Source organism: Glycine max, chromosome 18, assembly GCF_000004515.6.
Source record: "Glycine max cultivar Williams 82 chromosome 18, Glycine_max_v4.0, whole genome shotgun sequence".
Classification (NCBI taxonomy): domain Eukaryota; kingdom Viridiplantae; phylum Streptophyta; class Magnoliopsida; order Fabales; family Fabaceae; genus Glycine; species Glycine max.
Genome location: NC_038254.2, coordinates 43,448,712 through 43,468,512, shown reverse-complemented (window position 1 = coordinate 43,468,512; position 19,801 = coordinate 43,448,712). Strand labels below are relative to the sequence as shown.

The 19,801-nt window shown below is 33.0% G+C and overlaps 1 protein-coding gene across 1 annotated transcript; it reads right to left on the bottom strand.

Moving 5' to 3' along the window:
- Positions 1-13,058: 13,058 nt before the first annotated feature.
- LOC106797051 (uncharacterized) lies at positions 13,059-17,469 on the bottom strand. Its single transcript, XM_014770749.3, has 2 exons — positions 17,026-17,469; positions 13,059-13,355 (listed from the first exon to the last, which is right to left on the bottom strand). Exons 1-2 carry the CDS (start codon positions 17,291-17,293, stop codon positions 13,246-13,248), a joined length of 378 nt encoding a protein of 125 aa, XP_014626235.1. The 5' UTR covers positions 17,294-17,469; the 3' UTR covers positions 13,059-13,245.
- Positions 17,470-19,801: the final 2,332 nt, after the last annotated feature.

Genomic DNA, 19,801 nt, shown 5'->3' with positions numbered 1-19,801 from the left:
CATGATGGTAAAAAGCAGTGGTTAGAAATTCATCAGCCTTTGTTCCATTCATAGGATTAATAGTTGGTGATGGGTGTCCATCAATTATTAGTTAGGATAAGTAAATCTTAAAGTGGAATAATCCAACATCCATGAAGTTTGTAAGTTGTATACCTGAAACACTGTATTTAGTAGATTAGAGGATAGTAACACTTGGTTTTTTTGTTCCTTTGCCTGATGGCAAACACTGCATAGGTTGCAAATGGGTAAACTATATTTTGTAAGTTGTATACCTCTGAAGTTCCAGAACTGATTTTGGTTCTTCAAATCCAAATCGAGTCACTTCATGTTGCTGCACTGGGGACAGGAATATGGTGCACCCAGCTTGGACCACCATAAACCCGCTGTCTCCGAAATTGATAGCATTAAGGCATTGTGAAAGTATTTGATGTGCAAATAGAACACAATGGAATAATGTGTCCAGCTTCATTCTCCTCGGTTCCACCCTTTAACCAAAATGTACCACTTTTATTACCTTGTGTCCAGTTCAATTCTCTTTTGTAAAATGCACCAAAATATAATAGAACACACATTATTTTTCGCACCATTTGAAGCTATCCATCAAATGCTACCTTAGTATTTTTTAAAGTTCAAAGCTACTCAACAAACACCACCATGTTTATTAAATGAGGCTTCATATTACATAATCTTATGCTTAGATGCCTAGGATATAACAACCCTTTCCCCTAGTATGCGTGTTCTGTTTTCCTTTTAAAAAGTTAGTAATTCCAATAACATGGACATGGAGAGTGTTGTGTGCAGCTTGTTAGACCAAAATCACCCCTTTCACCAGTAGTATATGTCTTAACAATCCGGACTAGTTTTGAAAATAGTCTACACAAACTAGAATCCCTTTGATTCATCAGAGGCCAAACTAGAATCCCTTTGATTCATCAAAGACCAAACTAGAATCCCTTTGTCTAAATATTCTAGACAACAGAGGAGAGGATGAAGTAAGTGGTTAATTGCTACATATCTGAACCTTTAATAACTAGTCTGAGATATATAGATCATAATCAGAAGAACATGCAATCCTGCCATTAATACAAAGTCTGCAACTTTAGCATTGTGCTTAAAATTAATTGAGTGGCAAAAAGTATTGTCAATAGTGAATTAAATGGTAAAGGATTGTTTGAAGATTATCTTGAAGAAGTACTTACAAAAGTAAAATTTGAAACTGTTTGACTTATTGAGATTGTATGATTGTCCTTACTATTGTGTATGGTAGTTAGAGTTATGATTTTTGAGACATTGACGACTTGAATTGATAAATTCAAAATATAGTGCAGCTAGCATGTGCTACAAGATCCCTCCTTGAATTAATTAATAGTCCTGTGATACTTTAAGCCTATTCATTGTCGCATATTGATATATATTTTTCAGAATGATGATTGATGTAGGTGGTCATTGAGTTATTTATTGGATTGTTGCTCTCATTTTGGATTGTGCTGCTCATCATCATAGGTACAAATGTTTATTACCAATTAATGTTTTTATTACTTGTTCACTGCCATTACTGACAATTGACATATGCTATAGAAATTGTGTTCATGATGAGTGAACCTTAGATTCCCATTTGAGATTGAATGCAATGATTCTTGCGGACAGTTTGCATTAATCATTGTATTCAATCTTGAATTGTCCGTTTGGATAGTTTGGGGAGACTGATATTTTTATGGTAGATTCATGCGTTAAGGTTAACATTATTTTGTTTAATTCGATGAAATTTCGGTACAATACATTTCTAGTTGTTCTCTGAGTACTTGATTATCGGGAAATTAATTTCACCGCTTTCGTATCGTGTACGTGGAAACCAATGCGAAATGCTGCCAAAATTTTGTCAAATTTAACAAAATAGAATTAACCTTGACGTATGAAACTACCATAAAAAAAGGTCTTCCTGAATGAGATAGGGCCACACCTATAATAAAAAAGTGAGATTTTCATGCATCGAATAACTTTGTGAGTATCACGGAGTTATTATTTAGATGGATCAAAGTTAGATGAATGAAAGTCGCATGAACCCTGCATATGAGGAAGGCGTCGAAGAGTTCTTGCAATTTGCCTCCGAAAGAAGTCGACCAGATGAGGATGAAAAATATTATTGTCCTTGCATCAATTGTTTGAACGGAAGATGACAAATACTAGACGACATACGGGAACATCTATTGTGTGATGAGATTAAGAAGAATTACACCACGTGGATATGGCATGGTGAATTGACAGACATGCAGAGTGGGTCCCAATCTGAACCGTTTGATGTAGAAATGGGAGATCACTTGGAGGATATGATTTGTGACCTTGGACAAGAGTCTTTTCAACAAGCGCATGCCCCTATGTATGATACATTGCAAAGTCATTCAAAGAAGCCTTTGTATCCGGGGTGCAAGAATTCCTTGATGCTATTGTCGGCAGTGTTAAGTCTGATTAATGTGAAGGCCAGATATGGGTGGAGTGACAAAATCTTTAGTTCACTGCTTCAAGTAGTGCACGATATGCTTCCAGAGGAAGACACGTTACCTAAAAGCTACTATCAGGCAAAGAAGATATTGTGTCTGATGAGTATGGAGTATAAGAAGATTCATGCTTGCCCGAATGATTGCATATTGTACAGACATGAACTTCAAGAAATGTCCAAATGCCCTAGGTGTGAGGTATCACGGTACAAAGTCAAGGATGATGATGAGTGTAGTATTAATGAAAACTCAAAGAAGGGCCCCCCAGCGAAGGTTTTGTGGTATCTGTCGATCGTTCCAAGGTTTAAGCGTCTTTTTGCTAATGGAGACGACACTAAAGACCTTACATGTCATGCAAATGGGAGAAACTGCGATGGAATGATCCGTCATCTAGCTGATTGCTCCCAGTGGAAGAAGATAGATCGTTTGTTTTCGGATTTTGGCAAAGAGCCAAGAAATCTTAGGCTTGCACTAGCCAGTGATGGAATGAATCCATATGGCAATTTAGGAACTCAACACAGTTCATGGCCAGTTCCACTAGTAATTCACAGTTTGCCTCCTTGGTTGTGCATGAAGTGAAAATACATGATGTTGTCTATGATGATATCGGGCCCAAGACAACCAGGAAATGACATTGATGTTTATCTAAGTCCATTGATTGAAGACCTGACAAAGCTGTTGGACGAGGGGGTTTTAGTGTTTGATGGGTTTCAGAATGAGACTTTTCAAATGCGTGCAATGCTTTTTTGTACCATTAATGACTTTCCAGCATATGGAAATTTGAGCGGTTACAGTGTTAAGGGTCATCATGCATGTCTCATATGTGAAAAATATGGCATTAGCAAGGAGAAATGGGCCCAGTTTTGTCAGAGCCGCAGAGACCCCTCGTGGGAGGTAGGTACTTTGTCATTTTCATTGTTTTAAAGTTAAAATTCATTTAGTATAATGCATTGTAATCAAGAGTTTCATTAATGTTCAATTTTTGCAGGATGTGCGGAAAAAGGCACAGGCCATCCAGAAGCAAAACACTGCCCCCACGTGTTGTCTCGTGGGGGTTATGAATATTTAGAACAGAAATTGATGGCTGAGAAGACAAAGAAAAAACTGGAGGAAGCCGCTCAATCAGAAGCACTGAGGCCGTAATTGACCCTCCATCTCCCATCAGACGACACGTGAAGTGGAAGATTGGCCGCACCAAGAAAATTGGCCAGATGACGTCTGAGGCAGCAAACGAAATTGCTGAGAAGATTGCAAGTCACTTTCAATTAATAATTGTAATTATTTATGTTTATTCTCTAATTGACTAAACAAATAAATGTCTTCTGTACAAGACTTATTGGAGGAGCAGGCGTCACAGGGTTCCTTTGTCCCCCATGGATGCCAGGATGTCCTGATTGCTGCTATTGGGCGACCAAAACACCCTGGTTGTGTGCGTGTTGTTGGAGCCGGTGTGACCATCAAGCAATACTTTGGATCGACTCCACGGACCTTCCGCACTTCTTCCTCCATGGCTCTCGAATAACTAGAGCAGCTAACTCAACAAATCAAGGACCAGCTGGAGGAGTCAATCACAGAAAAAGTGATTCAGCAACTGATGTTATCCTTCAGCTGGATGCAGTCCCAGTTTCAGTCACAGATGATCACAGTGACTTGCACTGCCTCTGGAGCCTGAGGTTGGTCCCTCAGCTGCTCGTGCCAGCATAAAGGAGAGTTGTGTTGATCCCTCAAAGAACGATCCAGACACGGGTGACTCAGACAAATACGGGTTGTACATCGAAGAAAATCCTTCCTGCCTAGTTGCCCTAGGAAGAGTTTATGAGGGATCCATAACCATTCACAACATCCCTTTGTTGCATGATCAAGTGAAGGTTGGTGTTGAGGAGGTTAAAGATGCAGATGCTCCCGTTCATGTACCCACTAACGAGGTTAACTTAGTGGGGTAGGCACTTAACACCTTCCTTGCTTGGCCGACACATCTCGTAAAGCGTTTATCAGAACAGGTATTTTACTGTCATTAAATGCTTCTTATTTCAATTGAATTGTTCACTGAAATTGAATTATGTTAATTAACTATGTTGGATAAACATGGAGTTGTGGGACCAGCAAAACCTGCAGATTGGCAAGATCATGAGGTTGATGATCCCCTATATCTGATGACATTGACCTCCCATAACTTTTTTTGAAGCCATTGCAGGTTATGTGGGATGCTACCGTGTTCGGGGTGTTTAATGAAGACTTCCCCTTGTACATAAAGCATGAAGATTTGTCTGAAATAGCACATGGTGGTCAATGTCTCAACATCTCTATTATACAGTTGTGGATTCTGTAAGTCAATTTAGATTATTGTTAATTACATAAGTTATTGTTTTAAATTCATACTTAATTTACTTTATGTTAAAAACAATAAGCATCTGGCTGAGACAAGTATACGAGCGGGGAATTCGGATGTGTATGGATTCCTCAAGCCACAGTCCATCTAGAGATCTAGGCAATCGCAATTTGAATCAAAAAGTTACATGAAGAACTGGATGCAGAATTCAGAACGGAATGTCTACATAGGAGCCTACATGAATGGGTAAGTATAACTGAACAAATGAATTTAAATAATGTATAATACTACAATAACCTATAATGGTCTCCACTACAGTGCACACTGGCAAATGGTCATCATTTTGCCTAAGGAAAATCTTGTTGTCTAGTTTTGTTCCTTGCATAATAGGCCAAACAACTACCTTAAAGGAATAATTAACAGGTCAGTGTTATTTTTCAATACATTTGCATTAGCATTACTCAGCAACATCAATATTTTAAGGTTCCTTGTATTCAACAGTGCTTTGAAAGGACTTGACGATACTCCACAACCTAAATCCAAGGCTGGTGCTAGGTGGATTGTTAAAGTAAGTGATTTAAAGAAAGCTTCTACTTATATATATTTTATGTGTGTGTACACTAATTTGTAATTAACGTTTAATATCTAAATTTCATTATGTATTTAGAGTAATAGACAAAAAGGAAGCACTGAGTGTGGCTATTACGTGATGCTCTGGATGTCCACTATAATCTTAGGAACTTTCAGGAATAATTGGGAAACGATAATTGTTTATTTCAAACAAATTTGATTTGTTATGATTTGTTTTATTTTATCATGCAATATTTTAATGATGTTAGACCATTGGAAGCAGAGAGATTGAAGGTGCTTCGCATCCAGTGGACACAGTATTATCTCAAAGTTAGAAATCAAACTTAAGATGTTAGGGAACTTTGTAATTTTAGTTTACTTAATTAGTTTACTAGCTTCCTTTACATTTTTTACAATTGATGTTTCCTTTTAACATTGAATATTCTTTATTGATAGTTATTAATAAATTATTTATTGATAGTTATCAATTGATTTTTTACAATTGATAGTTTACTAGCTTGCTTTCTGCTAAAAACTATTTCAAAGCAAAATGCAAATGATATATGTTGTGTTGTGTGGTTTGATTTGAAATTTGCAGGTTAATTTTTGGGTTTATTGAAAAAACAGACAGTGTATTAAAAAAATCCTAATAACAACATCGGTTTTCTTTTAAAAAAACGATGTTAATATACACAAACAACATCGGTTTTTCCAAAAATCGATGTTAACTTATACGTTAACATTAGTTTTCGTTAATGTTTTTGGAATTTAACATCGGTTTTTAACAAAAACTAATTCAAAGCAGAATGCAAATGATATATGTTGTGTTGTGTGATTTGATTTGAAATTTGCAGGTTAATTTTTGGGTTTATTGAAAAAACAGACAGTGTATTAAAAAAATCCTAATAACAACATCTATTTTTTTTATAAAAAAAACCGATGTTAATATACACAAACAACATCGATTTTTCCAAAAACCAATGTTAACTTATACGTTAACATTAGTTTTTGTTAAAAACCGATGTTAAATTCCAAAAACATTAACGAAAACTGATGTTAACGTATAAGTTAACATCGATTTTTGAGTAAAACTGATGTTAACATTTGGAAGTTAACATCGGTTTTTTAGAAAAACCGATGTTAACGTATCAGTTAACATCGGTTTTATATAAAACCGATGTTAACGGCCAACGCTGTTATGAACATTGATACCTTTTTTTGGTGTAATTCTTATTATGTTGTCATTTTTACGTTAATATCGGTTTTATAAAAATGATGTTAACGATAATACTTTTAACATTGGTACTTTTAACATCGGTTAATAAATGATGTTAAAAGTCATAAATAACTAATGTAAAAGATATATTTTCTAGTAGTGTATCTATATATTATCTATCTATCTATTTACACATGCTATAAAATTTATACTTTATAATAATCGTTGATTTTAATCAATATGATCCAATATTAACGTTTAAAACAATTATTTTATAGAAATTATATATTTATTAAATAGAATAAGAGAAAAAATAATTATCCATATACATATATATAATGTAACCTTAAATATAATCGTAAAGTCATATTTATTTTCAAAATTTATTTTTACTATTATTTTAAAGATAAGGGTTATTTAAAATTACTGTGCATATATATTAATAATATTAAAAAATATGTTTTTAAAATAATTTGTTACTTTTAATTTCTTATGATTAATTTTTAAAATGTAGAGTAAAATTTCATTTATTGATTTATTAGAATTTTTTTATAATTAAATTCATAATATTAAACCATTTATTATATAATTATATGTTAACGAAACTTGAATATTTTTGTGAGCCGTTAGATTAAGATTTTAATTTGATAACAACCATGGATTTGATCCAATATAATCTAACAACAGTACATAATCTTATTTTAGTTAATAGTTAAGAATATAAAATAAAAAATTAATACATGTTTTAATTTATGTTATGCATAGTGAATTTCAATACCTATATATTTAAAAAGATATAAATTCTGAAACGCACAATACTTTTTATAGATAAATAACTTTAAAAATAGTAAATAATGAAATTAAAATCAAATAAAAAGAAGTAATAATAATAAACATAAAATGAATAATAATAATAATATAATAAATAATAGTAGTAATTATTATTATTGTTGTTGAAAAAATATTATTATAATAGTAAAAGTAATAACCATAGACATATCTCATTGCATTGGTTATAAGTATTTATTTTCTGCCAAGATTAACGAACTTAAACTTTCAACTATTATAATAGTAAAAGTAAAAATCTGATTTCTTTGTAGGAGTTTAACCTTGGCTAGGTTACCAAGGGTTGAGTTAATAGGGTTTCAACTCTTGGTCTTTCTTTGGTGGGTTTCAAGGGAAAGGTAGTTTATAGGAAATTACATGTGCATAGTATTTGTACCTTGATTCTCTAATAGTAGAATGTTCTAGGGGATGGTAGAACAACTTGGATGTAGATTCTCTTGAGGACTACATCAATATAAATTCCTGTCTTTGATTAACTTTTTCTCTAACCCTAGTTTTGTAAATTGATCTTGATATTGAAATTGATGTGTGTGTGTTAATAAAACTCTATTTTTGAACTATTGGTTTTATATGTTGTTGATCTTTTATTAACAAGTCTTTTGAGAAAATCTTGTTTTGAAAAGGGGTCTTGATTTTGATTCAATCTAAGGAATAATTGGTAAGATTTCAAAGAATCTATTTAAACTCCCCTTTTTAGATTCCCATATGTTCCAAGAAAGAAGAGTTGATGTTGTTTTAGCTATTGGGTTGAGATTTTAATTTAATAACAACCTTGATTTGATTTAATCATAGTTGGTCATTGATCAAAAGTTCACTTGAACAATTTTGAGTTGTTGATACGATTCAATCATGTAAAATTCACTTAAACATTTTAGAGTCATTAAATTTATACTTTAACTTCACAATAGTCATTGATTTGATTCAATTTAATCTAACTATTGATATAATTATTATTTTTATATATTTATTAAATAGAGATAGAGAAAACTAATAAAATAAGAGATAATGTAGTATTAATTTAAAAATTAGAGTTTTTATTTTTTTATTTCTATTATCTATCTATCTATATCTATATACTATATGTAATCGAGACTTGAACTTTTGTGAGTCGTTGGATCGAGATTATAATTCTATAATAACCATTGATATGAAGTCCACTTAAAACTATTATATCCATTGATCAAAACTTATATTTCACAATAGTCGTTGATTTGAATCAATATGATCTAACATTAAGGTTTAAAAAATTATTTTATAGAAATTTAAAATATTTATGATATATATTTATTAAATAGCAAGCTTTTCAAAACCGGGTTGGACCACCTGGTTCAATCGGGAACTAGTTGCTTGTCTGATCCGAATGTCCTTTAAAACTGTTATGTGGTCCGACTAGTAAAGAAATGAGAAAACTGATGCAAACTGGTAGTTTGAGTGTGCGAACACCTAATTTTGTCCACCCTTTAGTTTGATTTTCAATTCCCTTTATTATATTTTCGGCATTCAAATCACACTTTTTTTATTTTTTTTTATTTAGCCCAACAAAAAGCAAATTTGCCAAAAAATATTGAATTGGGCCAGTAAACCCATGAAACAAAAGTTGTGTGGCATAATTTGGTTTCTTTTGGTCTAACTCAAACAAAAACAAAAAAAAAACAAAAATGTACAAAAAAAATGAAAAATAGTAACATCCCTTTCCATGTGTGTGGTAGACAGTGTTATTGCTTTGTTGTATGATTGGGTAGTGTTTTTTTACTATTAAAATAATAGAAAATGAGATATTACCATAGGATACCTTACATGGGTATGATCTTAAGTTTTTAAGCTACAGTCTAGAAAGAACAAAGATAGTTTAGAGAAAATTCTCAGGTCAAATAATAGTCAACTCATTAATGACCTAGATGTAAATAATTGGGTTTTAGTCTAGAAATTAGAAACTTGAAAGAAGAAAATTAGTATTTAATGTAAGGTTAGAAATTAAGTGGGGATAATTAAGGTTGATTAATGGCGATCTAGATTTCATAGAATTAGAAAAGGGGTAATTATGCCATAAGAGTTTAAAGTGGAGAACATTTTTGTAAATGACTACACAATTAGTTTAATAGAATTTTAGTTTAATTAATTGGTGACTAATTAAGGTGTCTAATTATATGATGTAAAATAATTAAAATAATTTAGAGTTGTAACACCCTAAAAACATTACAACTCAAACTGACAAAGAAAACTTTGTGTTATGTCATCTATGCATGTATGAATTTAATTTTATAATTATATGATTTTAATCATGGAATTTCATGTCATGTATGAATATATGTGTATATGATTTGTTTAGCAAAACTTGGCAAAGAAGTAGAAACTGTTTGATTTAAATTTCCATCTATGAGAGAATTGCACTGAGTAGAAGTATAATTTGGCTCTGTGTCAGTGGATTCTATGCAAGGTCCACTCTGAGTGCACATATTCCAAGAGATATTAGCACATTAATCTAGAGGATTAGGATAGGAATCGCCAATTTTACTAAAAGCAAATTTTCCATCTGTGGCCTAAACCCACTTTAGCCTTTTTATAGTTAGTTTTGGAAAAGTGAAAGAAGCCATATAAGGCATGGCTAAGCTCGTGGACAACAAATCAAGGGTTGTCCAAGCTACCCATTAGTCTTATTAATTTTCATTCAAAGCGCTTAGATTAAGAAGATAAGAATTAGGTCTTGCAATTCCATTGGTCCAAGCATTTCACCTACAGTAAGTTTTGTTTTTAAAAGCCAAACTCTAGGTCATTTCTCTCATTTTTCTTGAAGCTTTTAGAGAGAGGGGAGACCATATTTTTCTTCTTATTCCAAGTTCATACATGTGTTCTTGAAGTTCCTTCCATCAAAGCTTAGGTAACCTGTCTCAAATCCAATTTCTGGAGACTATAGGGTTTCGTGTAAAGTTTATGGAAAACAAATTTCTGGAACACTTAGAAATTTGAAAACAAGTTTAAGAGTGAAACTTTGTGAAATAGGGTAGCAAATTGATACTAGACATTAGATAACTTAATTTGGTAATTTTAAGACTAACAATGGTCTTAGAACGAAGAAAACCCTAGGGAAAGTGTTAGGGATCCCTGAGAACCACTCTAGGATCCACTATGAACTTGCAAGCTAAGACAAACAAAATTACTAAACCCATAAGCATCAACTTTTATTAATTCTCTAATTTGTAATTTTATTTTGTATGTAATTTTTGTTGATTATATGATCAATGTTGAAATTAATTGCAACTGTTCTCTGATGGTTACTATTACGCCTCAAAATGTTATGGATACCATTAATGTGATTGTTGAGAAAAGGTGAATGCCATGTTCTTTGCTAGTGTGACTACTAAGATATAAATGAACAATGAAATTTTATTATTGCTTATGAATGGCTAAGATTGAGAGAGTGTGAACTTTGACACTTGTATCTGTGGCGTGTGATTTATATTTATGCAATATATTGATATTTACCTGTACGCGCTTTGGTTTGAGTCCGGGGGTGTCTTACCCTTAGCAAATTGCTTGTTATAAATTTTAGGATATTGTAAATATAGTCATTATGTTGCCGAATATTTGATAGATTTGTGTGAAAAGTGATTTCTATCACTTGAGGGGCTTAAAATGGTTCCCTAAGAGTAGTACGTAGGCTACACACACAAGGCGGTGGAAAGATGCAAGAAGATTGAAGGAAAAGTAAGGAACCTTTAACTCTGTCCCATTTGTGAGATGACATGTTTTGTTGTTAGGTTTAATCTGTGAGATGGTGTGGTTATGGTTAGATTCCGTTTGTGAGATGATGTATGTGGTTATGTTCCATCTTTGAGATGGTGAGGTTTATGTTGAGAAATGAATGATTTATAGGGTACACTAGGGTATAGGGGGCGGAGAGGTTCAAGGAACCTAGGGGAATTAGCGAGTGGTGACTACCCAACATTTGATGTACTCATTTAGCATGGGAAACTCACAGGTCTCACTTTGCTACTCCTGACGGGCTCCAAGACTATACCCTTTGGAGTTGGGAGCTTGGGGATCGGTATACGTTGTACTCATATGTGGCGATCACTCCCTACTATCATCCATGTGGTTGTGTAAGACCATCAACACCTGGGAGGCTTGGTGGCATTGTTGGGCCCTGTTATGTGTCGAGTGTGAAAGTCAGTTGTGTCCAGTATGATTACTAATGATGCCAAGTGTAGTAGTTGACTGTGTCAAGAGTCACAGTTAGTGGTGTTAAGTGTTATAGTCATTTATGTCAAGTGTGACAGTTATGGGCTCTAAGACATCAAGAGTGTTGTTTGCCTAGAAAAACCACACGCCATGATTATGTAAGTTGTATGCTTTGTATGTTGTTTGTGGCGTTTGAGGAGCGAAGCACTCACCCTTACAACCAACAACTTTCAGGTACTAACATTAGAGGAGACCATGATGATTTCATGCTTGTGGAGATAAAGGAGTACAAAGAGTTGTTGTGGCAATTAGAGCCTTCACCTAAGGAGGATGAAGATGACCCTTCTGAGGATCCATCTTAGATATAGTTCGATACTTTGGGTCGGGTAGATGTCTGTCACCCTTTAATTTAAATATTTTGTTGCAAGGTTAATATCTTTTCGAAGGCTGCGTTAATTGTAAACTTGTTACGAAAATTTTTTAATTGTACCGATTTTCAAAAAATGATGTTAATGTGCTTTTATACGTTTTAATGACCTTTTATAATGGTAGAATTTATTTACACAATTTTTATAATAAAGTTTATCTGCATATGTTATATATATGTATATTACTTAAGTTTTGAAGAAGATATTAATTTATTGATACGTATTTCAAGAATAAAAAAGAATTAACAAGATTTTTTCAAGCAATGTTTTAAACTAGAATCTGGAGTGTTATATTAGTGGTATTAGAGAAGTTCGTCCTATCAAGATTGGGGTATGGGATTGTGCTTGGGTAGTGTGAATCTTATGCTTCTTGTTGTAAATAAGAATGTGGGATGATGGAGTATGACTTACTTGAGATTTTAGATAAGGATTTGTTTAAATTGTTTGTGTTGTGTGTAATGATTGCTTGGACACCTCAAATGGTGAGTAGTTTAAGGCTATGTATGGATTAGTTTGATACAACGTCATTGAGAGAAATGTCTAGATCTTAAGATCTATCAAAGCACAACTGAGTTCCAATAGAAGAGTGAAATAGCTAGATATTGCCAAGCTAAGACATAAAGCCATTTCCTTAGACTATACCTTACCTTGAGAATTTCTAATTAATGATCTTACTATTTGTATTTGAATGTGATAAAGGGGTATATGACATGTGATAGGGTTATTCTTTATTGATGCAAATTTGTCTAAATCTCTTGTTAGAGATTTTTTTTGTAAGTTGTTTCCCTTCTCAAATTGTATGATAAATTGAGGTCTTCCTTATTGATATTTGTCTTGTGAACACGAGTCATCTAAACAACATTTCAATAGCCTACTTTTGAGTAGCCTATTGTGACACCCTCTACCCGATATACATATTTATATAATAAAATACATGCTAATACGGAATTACATAAAATGATTTTATTCAATAAACATAAAGGAGTTCATGTGGGTAAAAGTTTCACATTTGTGTTAATCATCAAATTAAAAAATTATCAATTAAGGGTATGAAAAGATTTTTGGCTCAAAACAAGGCCTTTCAAGTTTACAAAAGAACTCAAGTTAAGCAGCAAAATAAAATAAAGTAAAATAACATGTTCGGAACATCATGCAATTAAAATAGAAACCCATACTCCAATGTCACATCCTATCAGAGCATTGTGTCCCGGCGTCCTCCAGCACGAGGTTCCTTAAAACAATCCACTTGACCATCTGCTCCCACGAACACAAGGAAGGAATCATCACAAGATCTAAACACAAATAACACACAAGGAGTGAGTTATCACATTCCTAAACAAGTAGAGATAAACAAAATCACACATATATAAGTATAACAAGCTCAACTTAGCACAATTTACATCATTTTACCACTCATTGCGTAACATTGCTTGTCCCAAGGATTTGATCACAAAATAACATTGCACACCTTCACATTAATCACGTGTTCAGAACAACACATCTCAAGTACAACACAACATCTCACACTCACACAATTCATTACCCATCATCACATAACAAGTTACAATGATCATTACACAAGCATTGTGCAACAGATACACTAAGACTTAATCTTATATGCAATGTGGTACCATGTCAGTGAAAAGCCTCGTCGGGCGCCTAGGAGTACATGACAAGACAGACCACACACTGGTAAGTCAGGTCACTCTCATTAAGTAAAATCATAGGGAGACCAGTCAGGGTCACACTATTTTATAAGATTGCTCCAACCATGTGGGATCGATACAAGATCACTCAAATCGAGTGTATTTACTCCCAAGGCGTAGACTCCGAAGAGTTCGTTAAGGCCTCTACCTCCTGATATAGGTCCAACCCATAAAACATTTTAACATGCAAACTCTATCTATGAATTATACAAAACACACAACTCTTCAATTGTTCTAAAAATAATTTTAACTCGTCGCACCTCGAAGTGATTAAACTCGTCAGGTTCCCATAATGCATCCCATTACAATACTCATCGCGCATTAACTCGTCGCCCTTAAAGGGTCTTATAGTCGTGTCATTGTAAGGTTCTTAGCTCACAATTCAGTGCATATAATATCTCAATACACATGTATCTTACAATTCAACACATATTCAATTTATCATATACACTAAATCTCAATCACAATGTTATAATCCCAAAACAACAAGTTATCACACCTCATGAATCATACACACATCACACAATATTAATATATACATGGTAGAAACACTAACTTTACCTATGAACTATGCAATACACATAACTACTCAATTTTTTTCAAAATCATTTTAACTCGTCACGCCTCAAAGTAATTCAACTCGTCGGGTTCCCAAAGTGGATTCCATCACAATACTCGTCCTACATTAACTTGTCTCCCTTAAAGGGTCTTACAATGTTGTGATTGTATAATTCATAGCTCACAACTCAATGCGTACAAAATCTCAATACACATCTATCTTACAATTCAACACATTCTCAATTTATCACTTACACAAAATCTTAATCACAGTTTCATAATCCCAATATAACAATTTATCATGCCTCATGAATCATATACATATCACACAGTAGTAATATTTGCATGGCACAAAACATATATATATATATTAAATTGAACTATATTATTTTTAATTTAAAAAAGTTTCTGCAATAATGAAATTAAAATTGTATCAAAGAAATTAATACTAAGCATTAACTTTGCAACTCTCTTTAATTTATTATTTTATTACTTTTATTATTACAATGTATATATAACATGTTGATTATCATTGTGGGAAGATACAGGACAAAGACAATAATTTGTATAAAATAAACAACTAAAGAAAAGATTATTAAGAATACAATTCACGTTCTTTAATAGCGTGCAATTGAAGTACGTGGTGTCAAATATCAAAAGTGCAGTGGTATAGGACATAAAAATTCACGTACGATTTTGGTTTACATTTAACACAAGAACACATCAATTTTACAACAATTTCGCATCGGGACATCAATTGGTTCATTAAACACATAATTCATAGTTATAATTGTAAATATAGAATCAAAATTGCATAAACATCCCAAAACCCATCCTAATTGATCTTCTAAGGATTCCTACCAATGTTCTCACTGCTCCCCAACTATGAATAACTCATCCCTTACCTCTAAGCGGACTCACATGTGTAGTTCGGCAATGATAGATGCATCTCTAGTGGTTTCCTAAGATTCCTCAAACTTTTTCTCTGGTTGTTCTGCCAGGGTTTCCAAGCGTTAGAGATAAGGAAAAAGGATTGAAGCCTCAATTTCACTGTCTTTGTGCGAAAATGTGCGAAAATGTGCGAAAATGAGTTGCGAAGGTGGTGTCCAAATTTCAGGACAATCCAATGGTTAATGAGTCCGGAATTGTAGTTTGACTAGAATAGGTTTAGATGTATGTGGGAAAAAGAGAGGGTTTTGAGAGAGAAATAAGGGAGAACGAATTTAGGAGGAAGAGAAAGCGTAAAAAGATATCGTAAATGTAAAAACTGACCTAATATGTCTATATTTATAACTAGTGTACTTTAAGCCTATTATTTACTCTATTTTTCTTTATTTTATTATTTTATAAAAAGAAACTCTATTTTACTCTTTCATTAAATAAATAATCAATTAAAACATCCATTTATTTTCTAATACCATGAAACCCTTATTTTAATTAGCAAATACTATTTCCTCTCATTTATTGAATTTCTAAAAGCTCTATTAATTTTTAAATAAAACTTTTTTTTATTTTACAAAAAAATGAGGTGTTACACCTACTATTCTTGTGAATGAAGTGGCTTAGTCATCATGAGCATCATTAAATGGGCATGAATCAGTAACTTACTAATGATGTCTCTTTTCGAATCAGGTGGTGTTATGGATTCCTTCGTGTCCCTATAAACCTAAGGAGAGAAAATTGTTTGAACCTATTTGAGTAGTTACTGGGATGATGAGTAAGTCGTCTTCAATTCTTGTGTGAGTCGTTTGATCCCTGTGGATATGTTATTTGTGAATCATTGATCCATGGGGAAGGGTTGTTTCTTTTATTTTACTTGCATTCGCACAAGGAAAAAGTTATTAAGGAAGAAAGAAAATCTGGATAGAGTTGTGAGATGTGCACTCAAGACTCCATCTAAATGATTTTCCCTCCTAACATTAAATTCTATGCAGCAATGTCTAATATGTGTTGACCTTTCTTGTTTTCAAATCTGGGGTGTGTGTTCGTATCCTTGAGGAAGTTTAAGAATAAGGTTCAGAAAGTTTTGAGTGGCAGTCTGGAGTTGAGTAGAGAGGAGAGACATAAGAAGAATTGAAACTGCCTGATGTTGGGTAAGATATAAATTGAAGAATAATATAAAGTAGGGATTGAGTAGAAAAAAAGGGAATGAAAGATTTGGAGTATCCTGATGTGTAATATAGTATTAAGAGTATAGACATTACCTTATAGTGTTAATAAGTATTATTCCATTGAGATGGTGTGTTGCAGTTTAGAATTTTGTGAGGTATCCTGAGAATTAAGATATAATGAATAGACTTGTGTTGGAAGCCACAATGTGCGAAAAGTGAACACAAAGAATTTTTAAGTCTAGACTATGAATTGTTAAGTGTAGTGTAAGGACGATGAGAGATGAAGAGATTAAGAGATTGAGAGTTTAAGAGAGAAAGGGGAAACTTTACCAACAAAGCAATTGAACCAGTGTGTCTATAAATCAAGCAAACTCAATCATAGAAAGGGTCGGGAAAAAAAACGAGAAGGAAACGGGAAAACATTAGATTGAAATTAAGAGATTGAGAGTTTAGGAGAGAAATAAAACATTAGATTGAAAATGAGCTGCACCAGATCAGTACGAGGGAGTGGGTGTCTACTAGAATTCAGCTTCAACACAGACAAGTAAATAATCCTAAAAACCTCTGTAACATCTTTCAATTCTCACCATTAGCATGTGAAACCTTCGTCGCTGTGTTGAACCGTGTGACACCGTCGGAAACGGCGCCTGGCGGCGACGACGCATGCTTTCTTCCCCTTTTCTTGTTCCCCTTCGCACACGTCACAACTCCGCCACTCACCACCGTCAAACCCTCAAACCAGAACCCGTCGCCACCAACACGTGAAACCACTGTGTCAAAGAAACCCATCGTCGGGTCATCAGTGGGTTGCGGCGACGCCACCGTGTGGTGTGCACAGGGAATCCTTTCTTTCATCCTCTCCGTCGCCACTTACAGCACAGTGAACCCTCCCCTCTTTTGTTGATTTTAACGTTCCTTGCTTTTACTGTATTGTTTTTTCATTTAATTTTGTTTTTATTATTTACCTCTGAAGTGTCATTTGGGCTTGATCCATTTTCATTTGAGAACAAGTTAACGTAATTAATTCCGTTTTTGTTAATAACGGTAAAGTTTTTAAAGAATAAAATAAATAATAAAAAATCTGAATCATTATAAGATCTCTTTTCTTCCTTTTTTTTTTTCTTTTCTACAAGTGATGAAAACGGTTTGTATATGTAGTTTATATTCCTTAGCAAATCAAAAGAATAATAGCCATCTTATCACAATAAAATGTAGTGAAGCAAAATATTTAAAAGTGAATAAAAACCAAGTTTCTTAAACGAAAAATAATGACAAACAAAATTGAAATTATAATAAAAATCAAGACATGTCTTTTTCAATTACTTAATTATATAAGAAAAAAGTTTAGTTTGGATACACTTTTAATCTTGTTATTGTGAAATCTATAAATAAAAGGTTAACAATGATCACCTTGAATGTACTTTCGATTTGGTTATCACAAAAATCTATTAAACTTTGAAATTGAAAAAAAGAGTTAAAAATTTAAAATATAAAAAGAAGTTTTCGAAATAATAGCTTTGGATGCACTTCTAATTTGATTATTGCGAAGGCTATGTAAAAGTTAACGGTAATCACTTTCGAAGTACTTTCAATTTGATTATTATCAAGCTTTTAAAATAAAAAAATAGAAAAGATAAAAATGATTAAAACACACAAATATTTTCTACCAAAGAACTACGTAAGTCTAATTCTTCATAATAACTACCGGAGGAAATCACTCCTGTCGACCTAAAAAAAATTGAAAAGATAAAAAATACAATGTTAACCTTTTTTTTCATAATAAGAATTTTCTTTGTAATGATAAAAAAATATCATGTTTAAAAATACTAGTAACAATAAATAAAATGTTATGAGGGGTAAAATAATTTTTTTTAAAAGTTATTCAAATTTGCACATTTAATTAGAGGTAACCGTCTTAGGACGGATGCCGTAGGGTGCTGATTCCTTCCCTAATCGTAATCGACTCCCGAACTCAAAGTTTGGTTTCAAAGACCATTTTCTTTTAAATGGTTTCCGTAATTTTCCTTAATAAATTTTGGTGGCGACTCCTCTAATTTTCCCGTTGTAACCTTGGTTGCGACAAAATGGTTAGACTGGTTTCATGAAAATGAATTTTTTATATAAAAAAAGGATCAAATTTTTTTGTAAAGAAGAAGAACAATGTAAGCCAAAGATTTGCAATGAAGAGATGAAGAATGCAAGACAAAAAATTGCAATGAAAAGGAGTAAGAATGTCGAGCTGAAGACGGAAGGTTCGTGAAGAAGAACAAGAATGAAAGTTGAAGGTGCACACAACTTCATTGTCGGTCAAATATTTTCGAACTTCAAAAGAAACTTGAAAGTGAAAGGAAAGACAAATCTGAAATGAAAGGTCACGTGATGCGTAAAAATATGTTAGCACTAGGGCAAATGTACCCTACGCAATAGTAACAGTGGATTAAAAGTCCGGATATCAGACGCAAAGGACCAGTTTGTATTTCCAAACAATTAATTTTGTAAAACTAAGTAATTAAGGTTAAAGATAATTTTGGTCAATAGCTTAATTTAGTAAATAAGAATCAAAGATAGAAGAGTTGGTGTGAAAACATTTATAATAAGCAACTAAGGATTGTGATTTCACACTTACCCCAATTTCTCCCAATTCTAATTCTAACAAAACTATAAATATTGTCAATTGTTGGTATTCCCAAATTCAATTATTAACCTTTGGTCCTGGCTTAATAACGCTATTTGCCCTAATCATTACTCAATTGACATAGAAATATCATATTAGGTCAAATAATTAAGTTCAAAATAAGGGGATCAATTAATTAATTTACTGGAATTTCTCATGACCAGTTTGACAATGGAAGTTATGTAGAAATAATCTCTTCCTAGGTTAATCAATTACATATAGATTATCACCGTCATGCAATAGATTAAGATTTGAAGTGATCAGTTCCAAATTAACAATAAAGAATATTGAAGGGATTTAATTGACTGGAAAACATTGAGGGTTTCATTAAAATAAGAAAATGGGTACAAGAGTATGGCTACATCACAATCCCATATTAGGGAAACTAATCATTTATGGTTATGGAAAAACTAGAAATCCCAATAAAGAACACAGACATACCAAAAGAGAAGGAGACTTGACCAGAATTCGTCCAAATAGTGATCTCTACTCTCCTCCACAGCTAAAAGACTCCAACACAACCCTCTTCTCTCTCAGAACACTCAAGAACGTAAATAGAACAAAAGACACCAAAAGAGAGGTCTTAGTCCATATTTGTAGTATGTTGTGAAGGTTTTTCTTCTATCTTTCCCTGATTAATGAATATTATCAATTAGGATTTAAATCTAGCAGGTGATCCTTGCAATCTT

What these genes read in the sequence shown, in the direction of transcription:
- LOC106797051 (XM_014770749.3), bottom strand. Translation starts at nt 17,293, where the DNA reads ATGAAAGAAAGGATTCCCTGTGCACACCACACGGTGGCGTCGCCGCAA. An exon ending in GAAGGTTTCACATGCTAATG is followed by an intron (nt 13,356 to 17,025) that starts GTGAGAATTGAA and finishes ATTTGTGTTTAG; the next exon opens with ATCTTGTGATGATTCCTTCC.